Here is a 26,932-nt window from a genome sequence, read left to right on the forward strand (position 1 = left end):
GTAATCAGCGGATTATGATTGGCTGGTCGAGGTTACCTTCAGTAGTAATAAAGTGCTCATAAATACTGTAGCAGTCACAGGAAATTATAGGCTACGTTTATTCAGCCAAAAATGGAAAAGTTTTGCATTTTAAAAAAGTTCTGCATTTACACATCCATGGAAATAACCAAAAACACAGTATCATATACAGTACATGCCAGGCCAGTATTTAGTGCTGTCACCTTGTTGATAGACAGTACCTGTAAGGAAGTGGCGATGTATTGTCAGCGCTGTATGAGTTTGCAGTAAATCCATGTTTTGTTGATGAAGTGTTGGGAAACACTTTAGCGACAACAACACTACCACGTATTACCCCATTGTTGTGTTTGTTTGGGCTTTCCTTTGATTCACACTCCCCTAAACACCTACTGTTTAGTAAAAAACAAAAAAACAAAAATACTGTTGTGTAAATAAACTCAAAACGCATCAAAAGTTTACCGTTTTTGGCTGAAAAGAGTTCAAGTTTAACTCGTATTGTATAGAAAAGAGCGTTAGTTATGGATTCTTTATGTTTTTGTATTTTTTGCTTGTGTTTCCACAGACGATGATGGGAAATTTGGAACTATTAACTATACATTTTATGAAATTCTATTTATTTATTTATTTATTCACTTATTTTTTTATTTATTTAACAGATTTTGTAAATAGTTTCATTGTAATCTGTCAGAGGTTCTAATGACCGTGATTATGATGATTATAAAATGTTATGATAATAATAATCATAATAATACATTGTAACATTGGTTTATTATTAGAAAATGTAAAATAGTAATAATTTTTAGTTTTATAATAATAATAATAATTATTATTATTATTAATGTGATTATTAGGATTATTATGCAATTAAATTTTATTACTATTTCATATTTTCATCATATAATAATAGATTTTAATGCTGGTTTATTTAATAAAATGTGAAATAGTAATATATAATTTTATGCTTCTACTATTACTACTACTACTACTAATACTAATAATAAATATTAATATTATCATTGGCGACGCGGTGGCGCAGTAGGTAGTGCTGTCACCTCACAGCAAGAAGGTCGCTGATTCGAGCCTTGGCTGGGTCAGTTGGCATTTCTGTGTGGATTTGGGTGGGTTTTCTCCGGGTGCTCAGATTTTCTCCACAAGTCCAAAGACATGCGCTATAGGTGAATTGGGTGAGCTAAAAAATTGTCCTAGTGTATGTGTGTGAATGAGACTCTATGGGTGTTCCCAGTAATGGCTTGCAGCTGGAAGGGCATCCGCTGTTGCTGGATAAGTTGGTGGTTCATTCCGCTGTGGCAACCCCAGATTAATAAAGGGACTAAGCTGAAAAGAAAATGAATAAATTAATTATTATCATTTATTAATATATATTCAGCATGTAACAAAAAGAAAAAACCCAAAACCTTATATTTCAGTTTGTGATTAAGGCAGTGTTTCTCATTTAGTTTGACTTATTGTACTAAAAATTAAAAAAATTAAAATATATACATATATTATTTGTTATTAATTTTAAAAATAGCTTGTTTTTTCATTTGCTTGACATTCTGTATTGTTTGGATTTATAACTGGTTCTGGTTTAATGTATCATAATACCAGGGTTAGTATAAAATATATGTATAAAATTAAATTACCTAATTTATTTCAGCTTGTTGTTAAGGGAGTCTTTCTCAGTCTTTCACTTTGATTAACTGTACTAAAACTGGCAATTAAAAAAAAAACCTACAAAAACTACAAAAATAAAGAACAATACAGTATATATATTTTAAAACAAAATCTATAATAACTCAATATAAAAAAAATGATGAATTTTCTTGTGTTTATTTAATCTTGATTGTCTAGTAGATTGGTATTGGTGTCAGTGGTGTTTGTGGAATGGGGCATATGTCAGTAATGATTGTGGGTTTCTGCTCTCACTCTCCTCATTCTCACTGCTCTCCACAGGCCATGAAAGTGCTGTCCAAGAAGCGGCTGATGAGACAGGCAGGCTTCCCGCGTAAGTGTCTGCTTTAAAGCAGATGGAGAGCTCAGCGGGACTTGTGTATGTGTGTGTGTGAGTGTGTGTGTGCCTGTGAGTGTGTGAAGCCGCAGTTCATCATCTATCAGACTGCCCAATACCTCAACCTTTAATACGATTTCTTTTTGTACTGCTGTAAAACAGGCAGACCTCCACCTCGCGGGGCGAAATCGGCTCCTGAGGGCCCTCCTCAGCCCAAAGGACCCTTGGAGCGTGTTTACCAGGAGATTGCAATTCTCAAGAAGCTGGATCACCCCAATGTGGTGAAGCTGGTGGAGGTGAGGGATTCTGCAGTGTTTTCATTGACTCTAGTCAGAGCGAAGTGTGTCGTTTTTGTGCCACCAGCGCCACCATGTGGAATGAAAATATAATTGTTGTGTTCAAACAGGTTTCCCACACAGTTCAACACAGTTCAAATGAGACACATTTGAAGTTTAATTATAATAATCAGACATGGATGTGAAATGTATTATAAGTTTGGATAAATTCACATAAATTATTATTATTTATTTATTTACTATTTATTTATTATTATTAAAATTATTATTGTTATAACATTTATTATTATTAAAATTATTATTGTTATTAAAATTATTATTGTTATAAAAAACTTTAATCATTATTACGGTGATTTATTATTAACAAAAATATTATTATCATTATTGATATTATTTTTTATGATTATTCATTTTATTATTATTATTAACAAAATTATGATTATTATTATAATTGAATATATCATTGTTATTAAAATAATAATTATTATAAAACTAAACATTATTATTATCATTATAATTATTGTTTGTGAAATTCACATAAATTATCATTTATTTATTTACTATTATTTTATTATTTTTAACAAAATAATTATAAATATTATTATTTACAAAATTATTATTATTATTACATGTGTTATTAGTATTAATAAATGTATTATTATCATCATTATTATTGTTATAAAAATTATGATTATCGTTCTTATAATTATTGTTATTATTAACACAATTATTAATATTATTATAATTAAATACATTATTGTTATTAAAATTATTTTTCATTTCATTATCATCATTATTATTATTGTTGTTATTAACAAACTATAATTATTATTAAAGTTATTATATTATTATAAATTAATCAGACTTGGATGTGGAATATATTATAAGTTTGGATAAATTCACATAACATGATTATTATTTATTTACTGTTATTTTATTATTATTATTAACAAAATTATTATTATTAAAATGATCATTATTATTAAAATTATTATTATTAAAATTATTATTGTTATTAAAATTATTATTATAAAAACTTTAATCATTATTACGGTGATTATTATTAACAAAAATATTATAATTATTATTATTATTTATTATTATTGTTATTTTTATTATTAATATTATTAACAAAATTATGATGATTATTATTAATATTGTTATATTGAATATATTATTGTTATTATTATTATTACTAACAAAATTATTATTATTATTACATCTATTATTATTATTAAATGCATTATTATTATTATGATTATTATGATTATTATTATTATTATTATTATTAATAATAACAAAATTATTAGTATTAATTATAATTGAATATATTATTGTGAATACAATTTTTATTATAAAAACTATAATAATAATAATTATTATTATTATTGGTATTAACTAAATTATCATTATTATTAAAGTTATATTATTCAGACGTAGATGTGGAATGTATTTTAAGTTTGAATAAATTTACATAAAATGATTATTATTACTAAAATATGAATTATTATTATTATTATTAACAAAATAATTATAAAAACTATAATTATTATTGTTATAATTCTCCTTCTTCTTCTTATTATTATTATTAATAATAATAATAATAATAATATTATTATTAAATATAATACAGTTTATGTAATTTTGTTCACTGCAAAATGCACAAATCTAACAAAAAGTTTAGGATGTATAAAATATTGATATTTTTACATAAATCTTAGTTTGCAGTGCGCTGCTATATACTGTAATGCTATAAAACATTGCAATCCTTACCATAAGTACAAGACAGGAAACTGTGTTGTGACAGTTATACATGACCACCAATAATATCACTGGCCATGACTGAAATAAGCAGTTCATTCCCTCTATTTTTTACATTCTATTGAAATTGAAATTAAAACTTTGTCATGTCATCATACTTAAACAGCATGTAGTAAAATATTACCTACAACTATCCTGTTATATAAAAAATAATAACTGTGCAAAAGTAGTATATAAAGTGCAGTGTGCATTTGTGCATGTAGTGAAAGGGCTAGGAGCAAAATGTGTGTGTATGTGTGTGTTTTCATTCTCTCATCTAAACAGTATGTCATTTTTTTTGTTTTGCTTTCTTCCCGCAGGTGTTGGATGATCCAAGCGAGGACCATCTGTACATGGGTAAGTCTGGCCACAGACTCATCCTCTCGGCAGATGCCACACACTTTTTTTTCCATGCTAAATGTATGTGAAAATGGAAAAGCTGATGCACGACAGCCTGACTCTGTTTCCTGTGTGTTTTCACAGTGTTCGAGCTTGTCAAGCGAGGGTGAGTGACATCTTATTCCTGACTGCAGTGTCACTCTGATAGAGAAGCTGTGGCTCACTGGCTGCGTGTCTGTGTGTGTGTTTGTGTTTGCAGAGCCGTGATGGAGGTTCCTACTGATAAGCCTCTGGATGAGGACCAGGCCCGCTTTTACTTCCAGGACCTGCTGAGAGGAATTGAATACTGTGAGTCTGGGAATTCAGCTGAAGTTAATGCTTTGTGGAGCGATCAATACTCATGAGTGGTGCGAGAAGATGCAGATAAAAGGCCACATCGCCTCTGTTATGCCCTCATACTATTTACTTGTCTTGTGGAGCTAAGATTTTAATATGGAGCCAGTGTAAACTCTTGTTCTTGGAACCAGTTCTGACTAAGAAATTTCCATCCCCCATAGTTGTGTTTTTTAGTATTTTAGTATATATATATATACATTTTTAGTGTGTTAAAAAAATGTACTCAATTAACGCTGTTGTCATTTTTTTATTTCCTGTTGTTGCCGACTTGTGTTCAACGTGCAAAGAAATATGGATAAGACCAAGGAAGCACTTTTAGAAGGAAAGTTTCAGTATAGAACAATTAACGTCGTTTCCTCCAGAGTTTCATGTATTTTCGGGTGTTTCATTTTAAATTTTTCGACTTTAACTGCAGTTCGACAGTTTCACTCTCATCCAGCAACATATTAATCATGCCCGTCACAATTATTGGATGAGAACATGAAGTAAAGACTAGTTGAAGAGTGTTGTTTTAATGGAATTTGATACTGCATGCCGAATGAAATGAAAAAACCTCTTTTAAGGTGGTCTTTTAAGGTAATCAAAATGTGCTGTTTACTTGGTAGACTCTTATTTAGAGTATTAATATTAAAATCAGAGTATTGGTGTCCATGTAAAGGTACTCAGTGAAAATGCCATATGATGTAGCAAGTTGTCAAAGACAAAGAAGTGCATTCCTCTGCCTTTAAGTACAAGTTAAACAAAAATTCTGATAAACAATCATATTTTAAATTTAAATAGTTTCCTTGTCCTGAGTTTACATTAATTTTACATTTGAATAGCCAAAATTACAAGTTTCAGTCTTTTAATTGTGATTAATCGAGATTAATTGAAAAATAGTGTGATTAATTAGTTAATTTTCTTTAATCGATTGAGAGCACCATATATATATATATATATATATATATATATATATATATATATATATATATACACACACACACATATATATATATTGTTATATATATATATATTGTTATTGTAATAGTACTTATTAGCATTATTATTGTTTTTTATTTATCTAATTGTTTGTTTATTATGTATTTGTTAGCTTTATTTATTGTTTGGACTAGCTTATAGCTTACTATATATATATATATATATATATATATATATATATATATATATATATATATATATATATATATATATATATATATATATATATATGGTCACACTTTACAATAAGGTTCATTAGTTAATGTTAGTTAACGCATTTACTAACATGAACAAACAATGAATAATACATTTACTACAGTATTTGTTCATGTTAGTTAACGTTAGTGTATGAAAATACAGTTGTTCATTGTTAGTTCATGTTAGTTCGGTGCATTAACTAATGTTAACAAGCATGGACTTGGATGTTAAAAATGCATTAGTAAATGTTCAATTATAATTAATATCAAACAGGGAGAGTCTAAAAATCCTTTTGTATGAGGAACTACTTCCTTCCGCCATTCATTCACATCTGCAGCTGACGTCAGAACAGTAGAAACCGACACTAATTTACCAACGTCACTTTAAAGCTAGTGTTTGAATGATTCTCTTACATAATATCTAAAGTGATGACAAAAACAGGTGATTTTGCTGACATTTTAAGATTATAAGGCTGAAAGGCATGAATTGCCATTAGTGTACAGAGATTTTCCAGTATTTCTCTGTTGCAACTGGGAGATCACAATAATTAATCTTGAAAAAGCCAGAGCAAACACAACTAGATTACTATGGTATAGCACTACAACAAATAAAAAAGAGAGAGGTCGACTTAGAATGTCACTTGCCTGTTCTGTAATGATTTGATCAGCTGTGGTTTGAAATTTTTCTCTCCTAAGGATTTATTATGTGGTCTCTGTTGCCTTCTTGTGACAGAACATCAACTGTCTTGGCTCTGCTCAGTACGACAGACTGATGGCCGCCAACGCGCTGAATCTGAAATTCTAAATATTTAAAATAAGCACTGTCCTTATAAATAAACTGCATAGTTGCAATCTAAACAACTACATTCTCACCTAAAAAGCCTCAACAGTACATTATGTTGCCGAACAGCTGCAATATTTGTCAAACTGTAGTGAGTTGTTTAATCCCTCTTTAGTTCTAGTGTGGGCAGAGTTATACACAAGGGTAAAGAGGCTGTATGAGTGCTGATATTGCTTTAATATATCATGACTATCAGCCAGTCAGATTCGAGAACTAGACAGAATTATATATATATATATATATATACACATATATATATATATATATATATATATATATATATATATATATATATATATATATATATATATATATATATATATATATATAAATATATATATATATATATATATATATATATATATAATATATATATATATATATAATCCCCCACTCTCCTCTAACTTATACTCCTAACAATCACTGCACTGTTTAACATTTGCACATTTAAAATTTGCACATATTCATTGCACTACATTGCACTGATTCACTTATTTGAACTGTACACACCCACTGCACAAGGACATTTGTACTTATGTACACACCCACTGTGCATATACATTTGTAACTATGTTTATCTATCTGCACACTTCTGATTATTAATAGCAACTTATACATATCTCTATTCATAGCTAATACAACCTGTATATAATGTTCATAGCACATCCATCTGTAAATATCACCATAGTTTTTCTATAACTGCACTTTATAACTTATATCTGTATCCTGCACTTGCTGCTATTGCACTGCTGGTTAGACCTAAACTGCATTTCGTTGCCTTGTACTTGTACATGTGTAATGACAATAAAGTTGAATCTAATCTAATCTAAAAATATATCTAAAAACACACAAACACACACGCACGCACGCACGCACGCACGCACGCACGCACGCTCGCACGCACGCACGCACACACACACTAATATGTTTTTTTTATATATTTTTAATCTATATAATATATCATTTGTATCTATATAATATAATATATAATATAATTTTCACCTTCCATGTTTAGGCATAGAACTGGACACTTAAAATAATTTGAATAGTATTATCATTTTAGTACGGACCACTTAACACTTTTAGTTCATTTATAAATTATTATTATTTATACATTATTATTTATACATATACATAGAATTTTTTATGTCTTCATTTTCGTTTTAGTTTACGGTAATATAGGCATAAAATTAGCCACTTAGCAACGTTTATTTTATTATTCTTTTAATATTTATTATTATCTTGAATCAGCTTTTATTTAATTTTGCTTTAAGTCTAGTCCCCTAAAACCTCCTTTCTGCACTAAAACATATAAAACCTACTGTTGTGTGCTTGTACTTCTGCTTGTACTTTTATTCTGTTTGTTGATCTGTCGATTTTATTTATTAATTGTATTGATTAATTATTTTATTAATTGTATTATAAAGTAATCATTGAATTTAGCCATTATTACTAATACATTTATGTTTTCAAGTGTACAATTTAATTGAATATTCATGCTTTATTTTAGATATTTCAATGAATAAACAATCAATAGTTTTTTGGTACACCCCAATATAGCATCCCAATAATAGCCACTTAGATTGAAGCTTTTGGTTTTTAGAAAGCTTTTAAGACTGCAGTAAAAGAATGCATTAAATAACAATTAAAACTGCTGTCGACTGCTCGTCTTCACCAGTACATTATCAGAAAATCATTCATCGGGACATCAAGCCTTCCAATCTGCTTTTGGGAGAAGATGGCCATGTGAAGATTGCTGATTTTGGTGTCAGTAACCAGTTTGAAGGAGCAGACGCGCTGCTGACCAGCACAGTGGGAACGCCGGCGTTTCTCGCCCCGGAAACCCTCTCAGAGACCCGCAAGAACTTCTCTGGAAAGGTCCAAAGCTCTTTTCTCTGAGCGAGCCACTAATAGCCTGTCCAATTGAGATCTAATCAAGTTAATATCGTGTTTTACAGGCACTGGACGTTTGGGCGATGGGAGTCACCTTGTACTGTTTCATCTTCGGAGTAGTATGTACTATTTTGACTTTCATATTTTTCAAAAAATACCCTTCAGGTCAATAGTTTGCATTTAGTATGATTTTAAAGAAGTTTTAAGAAGTTACAGTCCACATGAACCGGAATCTGCGACTGTTTTTTTATTTTTATTTTAATGTAGTTCCTAGAGAAACGGCATATTAAATGAGAAAACAGTGGGCGTTGCTTGTTTTTTTCTACTGCAAGCTGATTGGATGTAGGCATTTCTTTCAGAAAGAGCGGGAAAAAGATTTTGGGAGCGTTATTACAACCTAACAGACAGCTTCTCCTCACCATTTCTGATTGTTTTTGTCAGAACGCTGTCAAAACTGACAGTCGGAGGGGTGTGGTTAAGTTTGCTTACCACATCCAATACCTCAGACTGGAAGTTCAGTTTTAGATTTCTAGAGCAAACATTTTGTTTTTCTTAATGACATTCATTCATTCATTTTCTTGTCGGCTTAGTCCCTTTATTAATCTGGGGTCACAGCGGAATGAACCGCCAACTTATCCAGCACATGTTTTACGCAGCGGATGCCCTTCCAGCCGCAACCCATCTCTGGGAAACATCCATACACACTTACTCATACTTATACTCTATGGACAATTTAGCTTTCCCAATTTACCTGTACTGCACGTCTTTGGACTGTGGGGGAAACCGGAGCACCCGGAGGAAACCCACACGAATGCAGGGAGAACATGCAAACTCCACACAGAAACGGCAACTGACCCAGCTGAGGCTCGAACCAGCGACCTTCTTGCTGTGAGACAACAGCACTACCTACTGCGGCACTGTGTGGCTCTTTTTAATGACATGCACAGCTGAATTGTTCATAACAAAACTAGCAATGTGAGCTAACAAAATCATTATGGCTAGTTGATACTTTAAGAGTTTTTTAAAAGAAGAAAATAAGTGAAACCATGGCTGTTTTTCTTGGTCTAAAATACATTAAAATATTATTCAAATATTATTAGAAATTAAAACATGTTTTTAAATTTAATGTAGTTTAAAATGTAATTAAAGGGACAAAGCCAAAAAGAAAATGAATGAATGAATGAATGAATGAATGAATGAATGAATGAATGAAAGTGTAATTTATTCATGGGATTTAAAGCTGATTTTTCTGCATCATTTCTCCAGTGTTCAGTTTCACATGATCCTTTGGAAAATCATTAATATATGATAATTTGCTGTTCTATATTGCTTTAATGATGTTTCCTCAATAATTATCCACTTTTTCCCTGTGTGATACATTTTATTTATTACAAGTCTTTGAAAAAAGTAAAAAAAAAAAACTCATGTATTTGAAACAAAATGTTTATTATTATTAATATTATTGTTATTGTTATAAATGTCTTTCAAACTTGAGAAATTGAATGTGTCCTTGATGAATTAAAAGATATATATTTTAGTGATTAAAGATTTATTGATTCTTAAGCAAAATACAGAATAGACCCTTGTCACATTTCCGGGTTTCTCAGTAGCAGAAGTCGTCATTGTTGCGAAAACTCAGAGCGCAGTAAATGGGAGATTACAACAAATAGATGTTTTTACAATCTGATTTGCTCAAATAATAAAAGAAACATTTCACGATGATGTTATAAAGACGTTCAGATAAAGGAAAAAGAAGGAGAGAATAGAGTCAAATTTACTGCCTGCCCTATAGACGCTGCATTAGAAAGGCCTCGCACAAGAGGTAATTCATTTTTTCAAATTTGAAGCAAAGATGATATAATACATACATAAATACATATAAATGTTCATACGTTTAAAAAAAATCAAAACATTAAAAACGTTCAAGGATTTAAGATGCTGATGACCGTTACACGCATCATGACAGGTGACAGGTGAAAAGGGTCCATTGTATACAGTATCTCTGTACAGTATCTCTTCCAAAATAACTAGTCCCCAACTAAGGCATTGCAGTCACAACGGCTATAATTAAATACAATTAAAACATAAATAAAATCAGTCCTTATAAACTCAATCAAATCAAATACTTGGACCATTTTTTATAGTATAAGTAAACTTTGTTCAGTTGTGTGGCTAATTCCACTGTCCACTGCTGAAAGGAAGAGGCTTCCTTTGCTTTCCAGATCCTAAGAATTATAAAAGATACATGTTTTTAGTATACTTTTAAATGGCATAAAGTTTCCAAACAAATATGAAGCAGCACAATGGATTTCAGCACTAATGAAAATAATAATAAATGTTTCTTGAGCTGCAGATCATCATATAATCATTTCTGAAATATCACGTGAAACTGAAGACTGGTAATGATGTAAAATTCAGCTTTAAATCACAGGAATTGTATATAAGAAAACTGTTATTTTAAATTGCAATAATATTTAGCAATTTTACAGTTTTCTCTCTATTCTTTTGGTCAAATAAAACACTTGCTGAGCAGAATACAGGGTGTCCGTGGGGTCTTTAAGTCTTAAAATGTCTTAAATCTCAAAAACTCAATTTTAGGCCTTAAAAAGTCTTAAATTTGCTGAAACATTGTGTTGTAGGTCTTAAATCTTGTTTAAATAGGTCTTGATTTTCCCTTGTCTATGTATAGCTACTCAATCTAGCCATCACTAACGTTCCACCTCAATAAAACTTTTTTTTTTTATTTAAAAATGTTATTTTTAACTCCATTTACCATAATGTTTTTATTATTTTCCTTACAATAAAAGTTGGTTCATAGTTCCCCATGCATTTACTGCCGACTAGTGCACTGACCTGGACAGATATTTGTGCATACATTTAGTTTTTATAGTTTTCAAAATTTTTATAACATTTTTTTATTTTATTTTAAAGAAAGGCTATGTTGAAAACAAGTTTATGTATACAACTAGAGCTTGCTTGTTTTGAGACATTATTTAAAATACGTTGCCATAAAATATCTAAATAATGTATCATTTTTATTATTAAATAATTTGTTTTATTGAAGTATTAAATGCATTAAATTATCCTTTTTTTAATAGGTCAAATTAAAAAAATCCATTTGGGCCATAGGTCTAAAACTGGATTCCTTGAGAGCCACAGCTCTGCACAGTTTTGCTCCAACCTTAATCAAACACAGCCGATTCAACTAATCAAGCTGTTTAAGACTACCAGAGACTATTAAGCAGGTGTGAGTTGGAGGTGGTTGGAGCTAAAATACGCAGAGCTTCGGTCCTCTAGAAATTGAGTTTGAGACTACTGATTTGGGCCATTAGAAAAACTCCTTAGCGTTTAGCTTTGTATGAGTCTAAAATTTCATTTATAATGGTTTTAAAAATGTCTTAAAAAGTCTTACATTTAACTTGGTGATACCTGAGATTAGACGTCTTTTAAAAATCTTTCACATCCCCAAATTTTGACCAGCAGTGCACTTAGCCCTAATGCTCTTTTGATTCCCTCTTTCCAGTGTCCGTTTATGGATGAGCGCATTTTGAGCCTCCATCAGAAGATCAAGACCCAACCGGTGGAGCTTCCAGAGAAGTGAGTATTTCTCTTGGGCCGGAAAGACTGTCCTCCTCCCACTGTTCTGACACTGATAGTGCTTTTGTCCTACTTAACAGTGCGGACATATCGGATGACTTAAAGGACCTGCTTTTTAAAATGCTGGACAAGAACCCTGAAACCAGAATCACCGTCCCACAAATTAAGGTCAGTGTGACTCTGTGAACGTGATTTCAGAAGCTGTAATGTTTCCATGAAAACTATGATTAAACACAAAAACAAGCATCTGGGGTCAGAAAGACTTTTAAAAGTTCATTTTCCTTCAGCTTAGTCCCTTATTTACCAGGGGTCGCCACAGTGGAATGAACCGCCAACTTTTCCGGCATATGTTTTTTATGCAGCGGATGCCCTTTCAGTGTTGGGAAACACCCAAGCACTCTCGCATTCCACACACACACTCATACACTAAGGCCAATTTAGTTCCAATTCACCTATAGCATATGTCTTTGGACTGTGTGGGAAACCGGAGCACCCGGAGGAAACCCACGGCAACACAGGGAGAACATGCAAACTCCAGACCGAAATGCCATCTGGCCCAGATGGGACTCGAACCAGCGACCTTCTAGCTGTGAGGCTACAGTGCTAACCACTGAGCCACCATGCCGCCCCTTTTAAAAGTTTTTGAACTAAATATCTTATACCAACTGAGACTGAATTTGTTTAATAATAAATATAATAATGTTGTGAAACACCATTTAAAAAGCTGCTTCCTATTTCCGTGTTAAAACACTTTTTTCCAGTGATGACGAGGCTAAATTTTCAGCATTATCACTCCAGTCTTTAGTGTCAAATGATTGTTCAGAATACATTGTAATATCATGATTTGCTGCTAAAGAAATGTAATATTATAATGCATTCAGAATTTATTTATTTATTCATTTATTTTTGGAAGCCTTTTTTAAGCAATGAATGAAAAATGTCTTCTTTTTGTGACTTTCAGAAGTTTATTCGTGAGTTTATACTCCAACAATTCTGAGTGTATGTTTTAGTTCATGCAACTAGAACATTGTGTAGAATTGCTGCTTAATTTTCCTTAGTTTTGACTTCCTATTTTGCAAATCTAAATTTGTATTGCAATTATGACCATTTTTACTACATTTTGACATTATTTCTGTGATTACAGACTTTCCCATAGTTGTGAATGTGTGTCTAGCAATTTAATATATTACAATGCTTCATTTTTCGGTCAAAACTGCAACATTATTTCTTTAAACTATGGGTTTATAGACTTTTGGGCAATTCTGAGTTCATTAACTTTTGTCAGAATTGTTGGTATACACTACCTGACAAAAGTCTTGTCGTAAATCCAAGTTTTAGGAACAACAAATAATAACTTGACTTCTAGTTGATCATTTCGTATCAGAAGTGGCTTATATAAAAGGCAAAGGCCTCTAGATTATGCTTATTATATCAAAATAAAATAAGATGATGCCTTTGTTTTTTAATTATTTAATTAGGACAGTAAGGTCTGACTTTGCTTAGACAAAAGTCTTGTTACTTAACAGAAATAATGTACAGTATAGAATATAAAGTCATGGTGCAGTGGAAAAAGAATAAATATTGTGTAGGACTCCAGTGAGCAACTCATCCATACATCTCTGCAGTGGCACAAATAACTTATTAATAAAGTCATCTGGAATGGCAAAGAAAGCTTTCCAGCAGGACTCACAGTGTTCACCAAGATTCTTTGGATTCATCTTCAATGCCTCCTCCATCTAACCCCAGACATGCTCAATAATGTTCATGTCTAGTGACTGGGCTGGCCAATCCTGGAGCACTTTGACCTTCTTTGCTTTCTGGAACTTTGATGTGGAGGCTGAAGTATGAGAAGGAGCGCTATCATGTTGAAGAATTGGCCCTCTCCTGTGGTTTGTAATGTAACAGGCATCACAAATGTCTTGATACCTCAGGCTGCCGATGTTGACATTCACTCTGCAGATCTCTTGCACGCCCCATACTGAATGTAACCCCAAACTATGATTTTTCCTTCACCAAACTTGACTGATTTCTTTGAGACTCTTGGGCCCATGCGCGCTCCAATAAGTCCTCTGCAGTATTTGTGATGCAGAACAGATGATTAATTGGAAAAATCTACCTTCTGACACTTTTCCAAATAATCAACTAGAAGTCAAGTTATTATTTGTTGCTCTTACAAGTGGCATTGACACTTGTCAGGTAGTGTATAATATTTTTTGATAAATAGAAAGTTCAAACGAAAAGCATTGTATTGCATTTATAAATATCTTTACCATCTCTTCCAGTCAAATTACTGTATCCTTTCTGAATGAAAACATACATTCCTTAAAAGAACGTTTCTGATCCTGAACGCTTGTTTTGTAAGCATCTTTTCATATCTTACAATTAGCCTCCATGCTTGCATACTGGCCTAAAAATAACCCTTCCCTATAAAAAAGCACTTCCTCAGTGAATATAGGGCAGTCACTGGTCTTGAGTTAATGAATGATATGGAAGCCGGATTTTTGTGGTGTTGTTGTTGTTGCAGGTGCACCCATGGGTGACGCGACATGGCGCTGAGCCTCTTCCTCCAGAGGATGACAACTGCTGCAGCCTGATAGAAGTGACAGAGGAGGAGGTGGAAAACTCCGTCAAGCACATCCCCAGCCTGGCCACCGTGGTGAGATCGCAAGCTTTACCCTGGAGACCCATTTAGACAAACCCTCATTCTGTTTCTATCAACACACCTAATGTATTCAATGCTAATAACCTCAGCACATGATTATTCCATGAAAGAATAAAAATAAAGCAGTTATTTTGGGCTTTTGAAATTTATTATAAGTTTTTTTTTTACAATTCTTGCTGAAAATATTGTTTATATCTTGCCATTTAGATTTTTCCGCTCAGATGTGTATTTATTTTTTGCAATTTGTGAATTACTAGGTTTCTCATAGTTATGTGCAATTAGAACTCATATATTGCATTTCTGACATTATTTCTTGCAATCCTGACTTTATATTTTAGTTTTGAGTTTATGAGTTAATACACTCACCGGCCACTTTATTAGGTACACCTTACTAATTCCGTGTTGGACCCGCTTTTGCCTTCAGAACTGCCTTAAACGTTCGTGGCATAGATGCAACAAGGTGCTGGAAACATCCCTCAGAGATTTTGGTCCATATTGACAAGATAGCCTCACACAGTTGCTGCAGATTTGTCTGCTGCACATCCATGATGCGAATCTGCCGTTCCACCACATCCCAGAGGTGCTCTATTGGATTTAGATCTAGTGACTGTAGAGCCCATTTGAGTACAGTGAACTCATTGTCATGTTCAAGAAACCCGTCTTAGATGATTCATGCTTTATGACATGGTGCGTTATCCTCCTGTAAGTAGCCATCAGAAGATGGGTACACTGTGGTCATAAAGAGATGGATTTGGTCTGTAACAATACTCAGGTAGGCTGTGGCATTGCCACTATGTTCAATTGGTACTAATGGGCCCAAAGTGTGCTAAGAAAATATTCCCCACACCATTACACCACCACCACCAGCCTGAATCGTTGATACAAGGCAGGATGGATCCATGCTTTCATGTTGTTGACGCCAAATTCTGATCCTACCATCCGAATGTCGCAGGAGAAATCAAGACTCATCAGACCAGGCAACGTTTTTCTAATCCTCTATTGTCCAATTTTGGTGAGCCTGTACGAATTGTAGCCTCAGTTTCCTGTTCTAAGCTGACAGAAGAGGCACACGGTGTGGTCTTCTTCTGCTGTAGCCCATCTACCTCAAGGTTGGACGTGTTGTGCATTCAGAGATGCTCTTCTGCATACCTCAGTTGTAACGAGTGGTTATTTGAGTTACTGTTATCTTTCTATCAGCTGGAACCAGTCTGGCCATTCTCCTATGACCTTTGGCATCAACAAGGCATTTGCGCCCACAGAACTGCCGCACACTGGATATTTTCTGTTTTTCTGACTATTCTCTCTAAACCCTAGAGATGATTGTGTGTAAATCCCAGTAGATCAGCAGTTTCTGAAATACTCAGACCAGCCCGTCTGGCACCAACAACCATGCCACGTTCAAAATCACTTAAATCCCCTTTCTTCCCCATTCTGATGCTCGGTTTGAACTGCAGCAGATCGTCTTGACCATGTCTACATGCCTAAATGCATTGAGTTGCTACCATGTGATTGGCTGATTAGAAATTTGCATTAACAAGCAGTTGGATGGTGTAACTAATAAAGTGGCCGGTTAGTGTACCACGAGATTACAGGCTTTCTTCCAATTTATTCGTATTTCTGAGTTTATAAAAGTTTAACTTTCTAGTTTATTTTGAGTTCATTCTCTCGCAATTCTTTTTTTATTCTATGCAGTCGTAAGTTTATAGTTTTTTTGATATTTGACTTAATATCTCACAGTTTCGAGTTTTTATCTCACAATTTCATTTTATTTGGGTCAGAATTGAAACTTAATTCTTTTACAGATTCCTTTATTGACTTAAAGTGTCTTAATTTTGCATTTATATCACAAAATTCTTTCTTTTTTGTTCAGAATTGCAACTTTATTTTCTGCAGTTGTGAGTTTATAGGCTTTCTGTCAGCTCCCACTTAATATCTTGTCTGAAATTTAGTTTATTGTTTCATTTAATGCAATTCTGACTTTTTTTCACAGAATTTTGACTTTGCAAATTGTTCTGTTTCATGAGCACACATAATGAATTTAATGCTAATAACCCTCGTCGCATGAATAAACAGACTAATTACCCTGTTGTCTGTTTTTGGAGTTAATTACATTTGCTTTCTGCTACAGATCTTGGTTAGGACGATGTTGCGCAAGCGTTCTTTTGGGAACCCATTTGATTGGGGCCGCAGGGAGGAACGGAGTCCCGCCGCACCAGGACACATGCTATCGTAAGTATTCCTCATTAGAAATATGAGGCTTTAACTGGAACAGACATCCTGAATGTTGACATGGACCTCTGTAGTGGTTTCTGTGGTCAGAGATTATTTATTACGGCATCTGTGGCCAGCTTCATAGTCATTTTATTGGACATATTAGTATAGACCTTCTATATACTACTATATAATAAGAAAGTTCAGTGTGTTTTCAGGTTAAAAAGAGCTCAAAGTCTATGCACATCATTTCCACAGAAAATAATTTCGACTAGTTTTCTCGATTAAATTAAATATGACCTAAAATATATGTTGATAGTAATGCACTTTGGCAAGTTACTCGTTAAAGTATGTAGCAAGGATGCGTTAATTTAGCAAGGATGCATTCAATTTATGAAAATGTTTCATGCAAATAAATGTTTTTTATTTATACTTTGTATTCACTGAGGAAAACTTATGCTATACAACTCCTCCTAGTAGGGATGTAACGATTCACTTGATTCACGATTCAATACGATTCACGATAGTAATCTCACGATACGATTTAGTCACGATTTTTTAACAAAATTATAGACCTTTAATTTTTTTTCTCAAATGCTGCACATTTTTGCAAAATAATAAATTTTCTGCCATAACTCAATTGTTATTTTAAAAACAAATTCCCCCCCAAAATAATAATAATACAAAGTAAAGAAGACTCATTAATATAAACAAACTAAAACTGTGACTGTGCTGGGATTTTACATTTTTAAAAAGAAATAACAACATATCTGTGTTTTCTGGCGTAAGCTGAGATCTTTGCACATTTACAATGTCCCCTGCTGATGAAAAAACTCTTTCACTGTGGACTGAGATGGCTGGTGTGGAGAGGAAAGCCTTTCCTAATCCAGAGAGCAGTGTGTACAGAGGTGGTCAATAGGCCCTCTGCTCCAGGGGACTGGACACTGGCATACAATACTGATTATAAATGACTAATTATATAGTAGGATAGAGACTGCACTTGAACTTTATTATGAAGGTGAATAATTAATATTACTTGTATAATTAATTAGTATAAGTATTATTGTGATACACTTAAGAAGAGACTGTCTTGAACATTTTATATATTCAATAATAATAAGCAAATTATTAAAATATGTATAAACTAATTTGTGAGTGAGTAAAAATAATCTAATACCTGGCTCTGTAACAGAACAACTTTCTCTTTCATTCTGAAAAACATCTTCAGACTTTCACTAATAAAACACTGATGCACCGTGTGATCTCCATAGTAGTTGTCGGAGCAAGCGGAGATGCAAATCATCCAGTCCGCGCGGTTTGGCTTATTAATAGTTTTTTTTTCGAGAAGACGTCTGTGACAGTAGTTTTTCACTGTGCTGACAGTTTAGGTGCAGCATATTCATGCTTCTGTTTGAGGAAGTAAATGTCTTTTTCCAGTATTTGCACACAGTTTGTGTTTTGTCTGCCGCACTTCACCGCTGTCATTTTACTCTGCTGCCCCACCTCTATGGAGACAATCTAGGGCTCTATATACTTGCAAAATAAAAGAAAGTTTTGCAAACAAAAAATAAAGTATTGAGCAAAAATAAATAAATAAATAAAATAAATAAATAAATAAATAAATAAATGCAAATCTCCAAAAATAGCAAAGCAAAAATTTTTTTGGGAGAAATAAAATTACATTTTGTAAAAAAAAAAAAATAAAGAATTGCAAAGAGAATATTAAGTTTTGAGAAATAAAAATAAGGCAGTGCAAAAGAACTTAAATATTTGCAATTAATATATATTTATATTATATTTGCAAAACATTTTTTATAGCATTGCCTTTACAAAACCCGTCCAGTCAATTGCAATGCTCATTTTGATTTGCTTTTTAGTCAATCGTGAGTTTGCGATGCTGCTTTCACATTGCACTTCATGTTTCTGTGCGTTTCACTTTGTTGACAAGAGGACGGGGTCAAGGGAACTACTGGGCTGTAAGACCACCTCAGTGATACTGTGTCTCCAGCTGATGACGTCACCTACATGGAGGCAGGTCTGGGCCTGCCGTAAATGCACTGCTTTATTTTTATTTGCAGTTCTTTTTTGTTTGCAAATTTTATTTTTATTTCTCAAAACTTAATTTTCCTTTTGCAGTTCTTTATTTTTGTTAGCAAAATTTATTTTCATTTCACAAAAATTTGAATGAATTTATTTTTTGCTCAATAATTGTATTTATTTGTTTGCAAAACTTTCTTTTATTCTGCAAGTATATATAGCCCTAGATTGCCTCCATACACCTCTTACTCGCAGATGTGCAGGTAAAGTGAGTTTGCGCCTGTAAACACAGCGCTCCCTCTGTTTAAAGCATGTATCGCAATTCGTTCAACATTTCTGGTTTGAATAGTCACATATTTGAATCGATTTTCAGCCGGCTCACAGTGAATCGTTACATCCCTACTTGCTAATAATGTTTTTTAAGCACCAAATCAGCATATTAGAATGATTTCTTTAAAAAAAATCTAAACTATAGAACATAGTCTGAGAACAAAAACACTTGAGAACAAGAACACATTTCTTACAATAAATGTGAGAAAAAAAGACGTCAAGAAGGTAAACACAATTAATAAAACTAATTAATACTGAATTATTCTGTAGTATAATCCATAAATATAACAAAGATGTAACATGGCAACTGATTATTCTGTGTTTTACAAGATAAAGCAAATCTGTGGTAACCTGATAAGTAGCATGTTATTTACTATTAAAATAACAATAAAAAACACCTTGAAATACATCAACTGACCAATCAGAATCAATTATTCCTGAGGATCGAGTTATAAATAATACAAATGTGTGTAGTAAGACTGAAAAAATCAGGACATACTTCTTAAAAAATATAATTAACATTATTAAATACTAGTGAAAGGCGGCACGGTGGCTCAGTGGTAAGCACTATCGGCTAAAAGCAAGAAGGATTGAATTGAATAAGGGAAGTTTCATAAACAAGTTTCGAGAGGAACACGTGATATGATCAACTTCAGCTGATCCTCATCACTAATCATTAGCTAGCCTATCGGAGCACTCCAAAACTACTATATATATTCTAGCTAAACTTCATTCCCTATCTCTGTTTTCGGAACCCCCCCCCCCCTCCCAACCCCCCCTATCCTTACATTATCCCTCCTCCTCTTTGATCGGGCAACACGGTGGCTCAGTGATTAGCACTGTTGCCTCGCAGCAAGAGGGCCACAGGTTCAAGGCCCATTCGAACCAGTTGACATTCCCTGCGCGGAGTTTACATGTTCTCCCCGTGTTTGCGTGGGTTTTCTCCGGGTCCTCCGGTTTCCTCCCACAGTTCAAAAAACATGTATATAAGTGAATCAGAATACAGTCACAAGCACCCAGCGTATACATGCCTAACCAACCAGCCAGAAGCGGGGGGGACATTCGAGAAACACCTGATCTCGTGTCCCTCCTAATGCTCATTAACCAGGCGGGAGCCTTGGGCTCATCTATCTCCGAGCTCAGGGTTCTCTCCCGGGACAGCATGCCAAACCTGCTATTATAGTTGAGCATTATCTAAGTGCGAACTCTTGAAACTAAATTAGCTGTGGTGTGTGTGTGTGTGTGTGTGTGTGTGTGTGTGTGCGTGTGTGTGCGTGTGTGTGTGTGTGCGTGTGTGTGTGTGTGTGTGTGTGTGTGTGTGTGTGTGTGTGTGTGTGTGTGTGTGTGTGTGTGTGTGTGTGAATGAGTGTGTATGGCTGTGTAAAACATTTGCCGGAATAGTTAGCGGTTCATTTCGCAGTGGCGACCTCTGAAATAGAGACTAAGCCGAAGGAAAGTGAATAAATGAAATACTAGTGATTGCTTTGATTTAGGCCTTAATTTGAGTTACAGATGACTCATGATTACTCTTTCACAGCTTTAAAATGATGATTTTTTTAAGCACCCTATTTACAACTTTGCACCCTATTGCAGATTCCATCGCAATTATTTGCTAGCTTGATTAATAATATTAGCTTTGCCAGGGCCATTACACACATTTTGAACGCTTTCAAAAACCAGGGAACAAGTGTAAATTATTTTCTGTGGCGATCATTAGCATGTGTGAGTTATATTTAGCATGACACATTCCTTTAGTGGTGTTTTCAGGAATATCTGATAGAAACGCACCCATATAAGAATGCTCATGTATCCGCATCTCTCCTACCGTCTAGAAAAGGCAGAGCAGGGAGTTTGAAATACTGCCGCAATCTCAGTAACCCCAGGTAAAGCTCCGCTAGCTTGTTAGCGCTCCACCCATGTCCTGTTCACTCTCCTCCACCTCTATTATACTATATGTAGGAGATAATGGTCATGTCCATATTGAATGATCTGCACTTAAAATGAATGGTGTGGTGTTTTTTTAGCATGCTTTTTAGATAAAAGCTTAAAGAATAAAGTGAATTACCTACCGCTTGTGTTTTCCCTACCTTATAAAGCATTTTATGCATGCACAACCCCAATTCTGAAAAGTTGGGAGATTTTGTAAAATGCAGTGAAATCAAGAATCTGTGATTTGGTAATTCTTTAAAAACATTTTTTTTGGAAATATGCTCATCCTTGATTTAAACAGTTAAGTTTTACAATTTTTAATCCATTCAGCTGATCTCAGTTTAGCAGGAGCGCTTTTAGCTTAGCTTAGCATAAATCATTGAATCGGACTAGACCATTAGCATCTCGCTTAACAATTTAAAAAAGAAATTTCAAATTTTTTTTGATAATTTTCCTAATTTAAGATGGAAAGCTAGGAAAATGATCAAAACCTTTTTTTATTGAGTGAGATGCTAATGGTCTAATCCGATTCAATGATTTATGCTAAGCTAAGCTAAGCTTAAAGTGCTCCTGCCAGACCCAGAGATCGGCTGAATGAATTCAAAATAGTAAAACTCAACTGTTTAACCCTAGGTGACTAGTAAAATGAGCCTATTTCTCTCACAAAAATGGAGTGTTCCTTTAAATGTTATTTAATTGACTAAAATGAAAGAAAGGATTTCAAGCTGTTTTGTTGATCAATTTAAAGAGCAAGTTCATCCAGAATTGACAATTTACTCACCCTCAGGCCATCGTAGATGTAGGTGACTTTTTTTAACATTAAAGAAGATTTTTAGCTGATTCTGTGGTCCTTAATGATAAGTTCTTTTTTTTTTTAATAATTATTTTTAGGGGTTTTTCACCTTTATTTGGAAAGAAAAGTAGAGATTGCAGACAGGAAAGTATTGGGAGCAGAGAGAGGGGAAGGGTCAGCAAAGGACCTCGAGCCGGAAATCGAACTCGGATGACCGTGAGCACCATGGTGCTGTATGTCGGCGCACTTACCTACTAGGCTATTGGCGCCGACGATTAGTTCTTTTTTAATGCAAAACAATGGTCACTCGTGTTTGAGATTTAAAATAAACACATACTAACAAGTCCATATGAATCCCTGTGGTTCCTGATGATACACTGAGATCTAATAATATAAACACTAATATATAAAAGGTGCTCAGTGTCATTCACACAGATACTACACACTGTCATGGTAACACATGACACTAAATTAATGCAATAAACGTTATTTAGCAACATTAGATGAAATACTGTATAAAACTCTGATGCACATAACTGATGAGGAGAAACTAACAAATAACCATAGTAAGGTCAAAATTATTAGCCCCTTTAAGCTATATATTTTTTCTTGATAGTCTACAGAACAAACCATCGTTATACAATAACTTGCCTAATTACCCTAACCTGCCTAGTTAACCCAGTTAACCTAGTTAAGCCTTTAAATGTCACTTTAAGCTGTATAGAAGTGTCTTGAAAAATATCTAGTAAAATATTATTCACTATTATCAGGGCAAAGATAAAATAAATCAATTATTAGAAATGAATTATTAAAACTATTATGATTAGAAATGTGTTGAAAAAAATCTGCTCTTCATTAAACAGAAATTGGGGGAAAAATAAACAGGGGGCGGGGGTAATAATTCAGGGGAGCTAATAATTCTGACTTCAACTGTATATGTTAAGGAAACTTACTATTAACCAGGTCACAGATTTTTACTGTAGCATTTTTACAGTAGTTTACTTTTAAAATCTTGGTAATTTTGATGTTAAACCTGCCTCTGCTCCAACGTTTTTGGAAATGCTGATCATCAAAATCAGAATTTGTTTATATTTACAGAATAAAATGTATTTGTTCGATGAAAACATAAAAAAATCTTTTCACTGTGCTTTAGTCAATCAAGTAAAGGTTAAAGAGAGTGAACAAATCTGATATTTTTGATTATACTGCATTTTACAGAATAATTTTGTTTTCAGAACTGGGGTTGTTATATCTAAAATATTCATGAGATCCCCCTAAAATCCCCTTGGTATGTATTTAGCTGTGCTTTCAATAATCACCCCTTAGCACATAAAGCATTTATACTTTGCATGTGTTAAATAATATTATATAAGTCAGTTCATGTATGTCCTGGGCAGTTCAAGATGATGTTTATCCGGGTCCTTCTGAATATCTGCATGCAGTTTAAAGAGGGCAGAATCCTGATTTGCCGCCCTGCCATGGTCATTTTTTGTAATCGAGACTCTTGATTGGTTTGTCGGACTGGGTACATTTGCATGCGACCTTCCCAGTACACAAAAACATGGTAGTCAGTCTCTCATGTGCCTCCTTGCAGGGGTCCCGGTAGGAGGGGTGCAGAGTAAATCACATTTTGTTTCTTACAAACACCTGCTTAGACTAATATCTTATTGAGAACATGAAAGAAAACTATTACAAATAATTATACTATTTAAATGATTATTCAATAGAAATGATTTATGTAAAATAATGAAAGTGTAGGGCTGGTTAAAATAGCAGCAATAGATAGAAGCAAGTTTATTTGCTTGTATATCACAAGTTGCATTTGATGTATACATTATTAACTGTTATCTTGATGTTTATAGACTTTTAATAGCTTTTGTTTTTAATCACATTTTATTTTTAATTATGAGCATACATGATGAGCATATAGACTAGTTTATACATTTATTTATTTATAAAAACGGACCAAGACTGTCACTTTTCACGTTTAGTAGCCCAAGAAGCAGATTAACATTTTCATTGTTTTTGCAAAGTGTCAGAAAACACTAAAACATAACCTCTTTGCCTTGAACAGGCAAATATGCTATGTAAAATGTATTTATTTTGACATCGCAGCCTGCTCTTTATCAAACTATAATTCAAAATAACTGAAACTGGATGGTCATCTGAGACTAATGCAGAGTAGAAATGTCATGGTAAAGACATTTTCACAATCTCAATTACAAAAGGGAAAGTAACCCATTTAAGGCAATCTTTACGATTGTTAGAATGAAAAGGTGTGTTGTCCTGTTGAACAATATTTTATTACTGTAAGGGCATTCCTAAAAATGAAATAAAAAAAATCTGATATTTTTTTTGTTGTTACATCTTAGATATATATTTATTACTTTCAATGTCTAATAAATGATTTCAGTATATAAGTCTTATTCAGTTTATTTAAATTTATCATTAAGGAAAGACGGCAGGTGTATAGAATAAAAAAGTTATCATACTACCCCAAATCTGATCGATTACATTGAGAATTTTAAATGTTTTTGTATTTTGTATTCTATAATGTCAAATTTAAATATGCAAATGAGAAATTCCTTAATTAAACATGCTCAATTGCATACTTTTCTACAGTTGTTTGTAGAATTAAATGTATGTTGTATATAATGAACCAAATTATGTATAAATAAATCTCCCTGTCAAAGCCTTCAGAAGACAGATATTAATAATTAAGGATGTCCAGATCCAATCACGTTATCGGAAATCAGGCCCGATCACGCTTGAAGCGGAAAGTCTGAATGTCTGCAGTCTGGAGGTGTTATAAAGTTGATGACGACAACATTGCCATAGCAAACTGTGAGATGTGAAAACTTAAGGTTGCAAGAGGTGGAAAGGAAAAGGCTACATTTAATACAACAAACCTGATAAGGCACCTCAAAAACAAACACCCAACACAATACAACGAGTTGACCCAGGCAACCCAACCGAAGACATGACAGCTCACACTGCAGAAGAGTTTGAAGAGGAAAGAAAAAATAGCCAGTGAGAGCGCGAAGGCAGAGGACATCACAGCCAAGATAGCACAAATTATCGCAATGAGTGACCTGCCATTCGCCTTTGTAGAGAGCGCTGAATTTCTTATGCTTATAGAGCACGTAGACCCTCAATTTAAAAATGTATCATAGAAGTATGAGATCGGGCTTTGGTATCGGTAAATACTCAAAATGAAACGACTCTTGACTCAAGGGCAAAAAAATCTGATCGGGACATCCCTAATATAAATAAAGCTATACATTTTGGTGTATGTGTGTCGTGTAAGTGCTTCTGAAGGGGAGATGTCTTAGTGCAGTAGAATAAAAAAATCTGAGAAAACAGATAAAAAAAAACAAACATGTGCTGTTATTAAAATCTACAAACACAAATAAAAAAGTGTGACAAAAGAAACACTTCAAAGTACAATTTTGGATGATTTATTTCCATTAGACTGAAAAACACCTGAAATGAAAGTGCCTTGCCTACATTAAAGACTGTTTTCTCAAAATGAGTTGTTCCTACAGTACATAACCCTCTCTTGATAGCTTTATTCATATCTGTTCCGAAGGCTTTAACAGAGAAATATATTCATGTTTTATTCATAAATAGAATTTTTTAAAATCTTTTTTGGCTGTCTACAATATTTTCAGAATAATGGAGTAATCAAAAGAGATACCCAAAACCCCCTTTTTAAAAACATTGAACACTAACATCTCAAAAAAGGAAACAAGAATGTGAAACTTGACTTAATATAATTAATTATGCTGGAAATGCATTTCAAATTAGCACATATTTAATGAAACAATATTCAAATACTTAAATATAACATTTTAAAAAGTTGTAATACACACCAAAAGTCTGTAATTATTAATGTATTCAATCAACATTGCAGGTATGCTGAACATATAGCATTTGTATAGCATTTGCCTTTAAACGTCAAAAGAAAAAAACACATTGATCTATAAAAAGGAGGCCCAATCTTGCATTAAAAACTCTTCCCGGTGCCCCTGCCTCCTTGCGACCCGAGCATATGACTGATGCCATACCATGTACTTAATTCCCTAACAATTAAAACCACACTTAACAATTGCATTTGTCTGCATTGCCGTAGACAGGTTGGCACGGCTGGCATGTGCGCTTATTTTAAACCTCCGCATTTGTCTGTTTCCTAGGAAACAAGAGAGCGAGGAGGGCATGCGAAGCGTGGACCTGCCCTTCGTGGGCGAGGATGAAGTTCTGTCCTGATAGTTGTGGGCGTCTCGTTCAGGGGATTGGCTCTGGGATTGGGGCCGTTTTGGCTTCCGGAAGGCCAGGATTTGGACCTGGGGCTGGGATGTGGAGTCACTCATGCATGTGTTTGTACAGTCCAACGGCAGCATGCACTGTTTCTGTCCGCCCAGGTCTCTGCTGTCTCGCAGGACCTGTTTTTGTCCTGTGTGGGTGTGTTTCTACTCTGGTCTCCGCTTTACTCCTCTACTTCAGCTAGGGGGCGCCAAATTAAGGAGAATAACATGAAAATTTCTTTGAGAACTAAGCGAGAGAGACATGCTGCATAATTGCAGTATTGATTCAGTCAAATAGAAAGT

The 26,932-nt window shown here is 33.7% G+C and overlaps 1 protein-coding gene across 2 annotated transcripts in view; it reads left to right on the top strand.

The window, feature by feature from the left end:
- Window positions 1–26,932, top strand: part of LOC130215145 (calcium/calmodulin-dependent protein kinase kinase 2) — a 66,226-nt gene extending 39,294 nt beyond the window's left edge. Inside the window, exons 5-17 of one of the 2 annotated variants that reach the window (XM_056447049.1) lie at window positions 1,972–2,023; window positions 2,189–2,322; window positions 4,443–4,479; window positions 4,606–4,627; window positions 4,721–4,809; window positions 8,552–8,751; window positions 8,832–8,885; window positions 12,290–12,363; window positions 12,444–12,531; window positions 14,888–15,019; window positions 17,154–17,254; window positions 21,436–21,486; window positions 26,519–26,932. In XM_056447049.1, coding sequence (XP_056303024.1) covers window positions 1,972–2,023; window positions 2,189–2,322; window positions 4,443–4,479; window positions 4,606–4,627; window positions 4,721–4,809; window positions 8,552–8,751; window positions 8,832–8,885; window positions 12,290–12,363; window positions 12,444–12,531; window positions 14,888–15,019; window positions 17,154–17,254; window positions 21,436–21,486; window positions 26,519–26,591 — 1,107 coding nt within the window. In that variant the 3' untranslated portion in view covers window positions 26,592–26,932. The remainder of the gene's footprint in view (window positions 1–1,971; window positions 2,024–2,188; window positions 2,323–4,442; window positions 4,480–4,605; window positions 4,628–4,720; window positions 4,810–8,551; window positions 8,752–8,831; window positions 8,886–12,289; window positions 12,364–12,443; window positions 12,532–14,887; window positions 15,020–17,153; window positions 17,255–21,435; window positions 21,487–26,518) is intronic. The other variant, XM_056447050.1, reaches the window with a different exon arrangement.

The sequence above is a fragment of the Danio aesculapii genome, chromosome 21, assembly GCF_903798145.1.
Source record: "Danio aesculapii chromosome 21, fDanAes4.1, whole genome shotgun sequence".
NCBI lineage: Eukaryota > Metazoa > Chordata > Actinopteri > Cypriniformes > Danionidae > Danio > Danio aesculapii.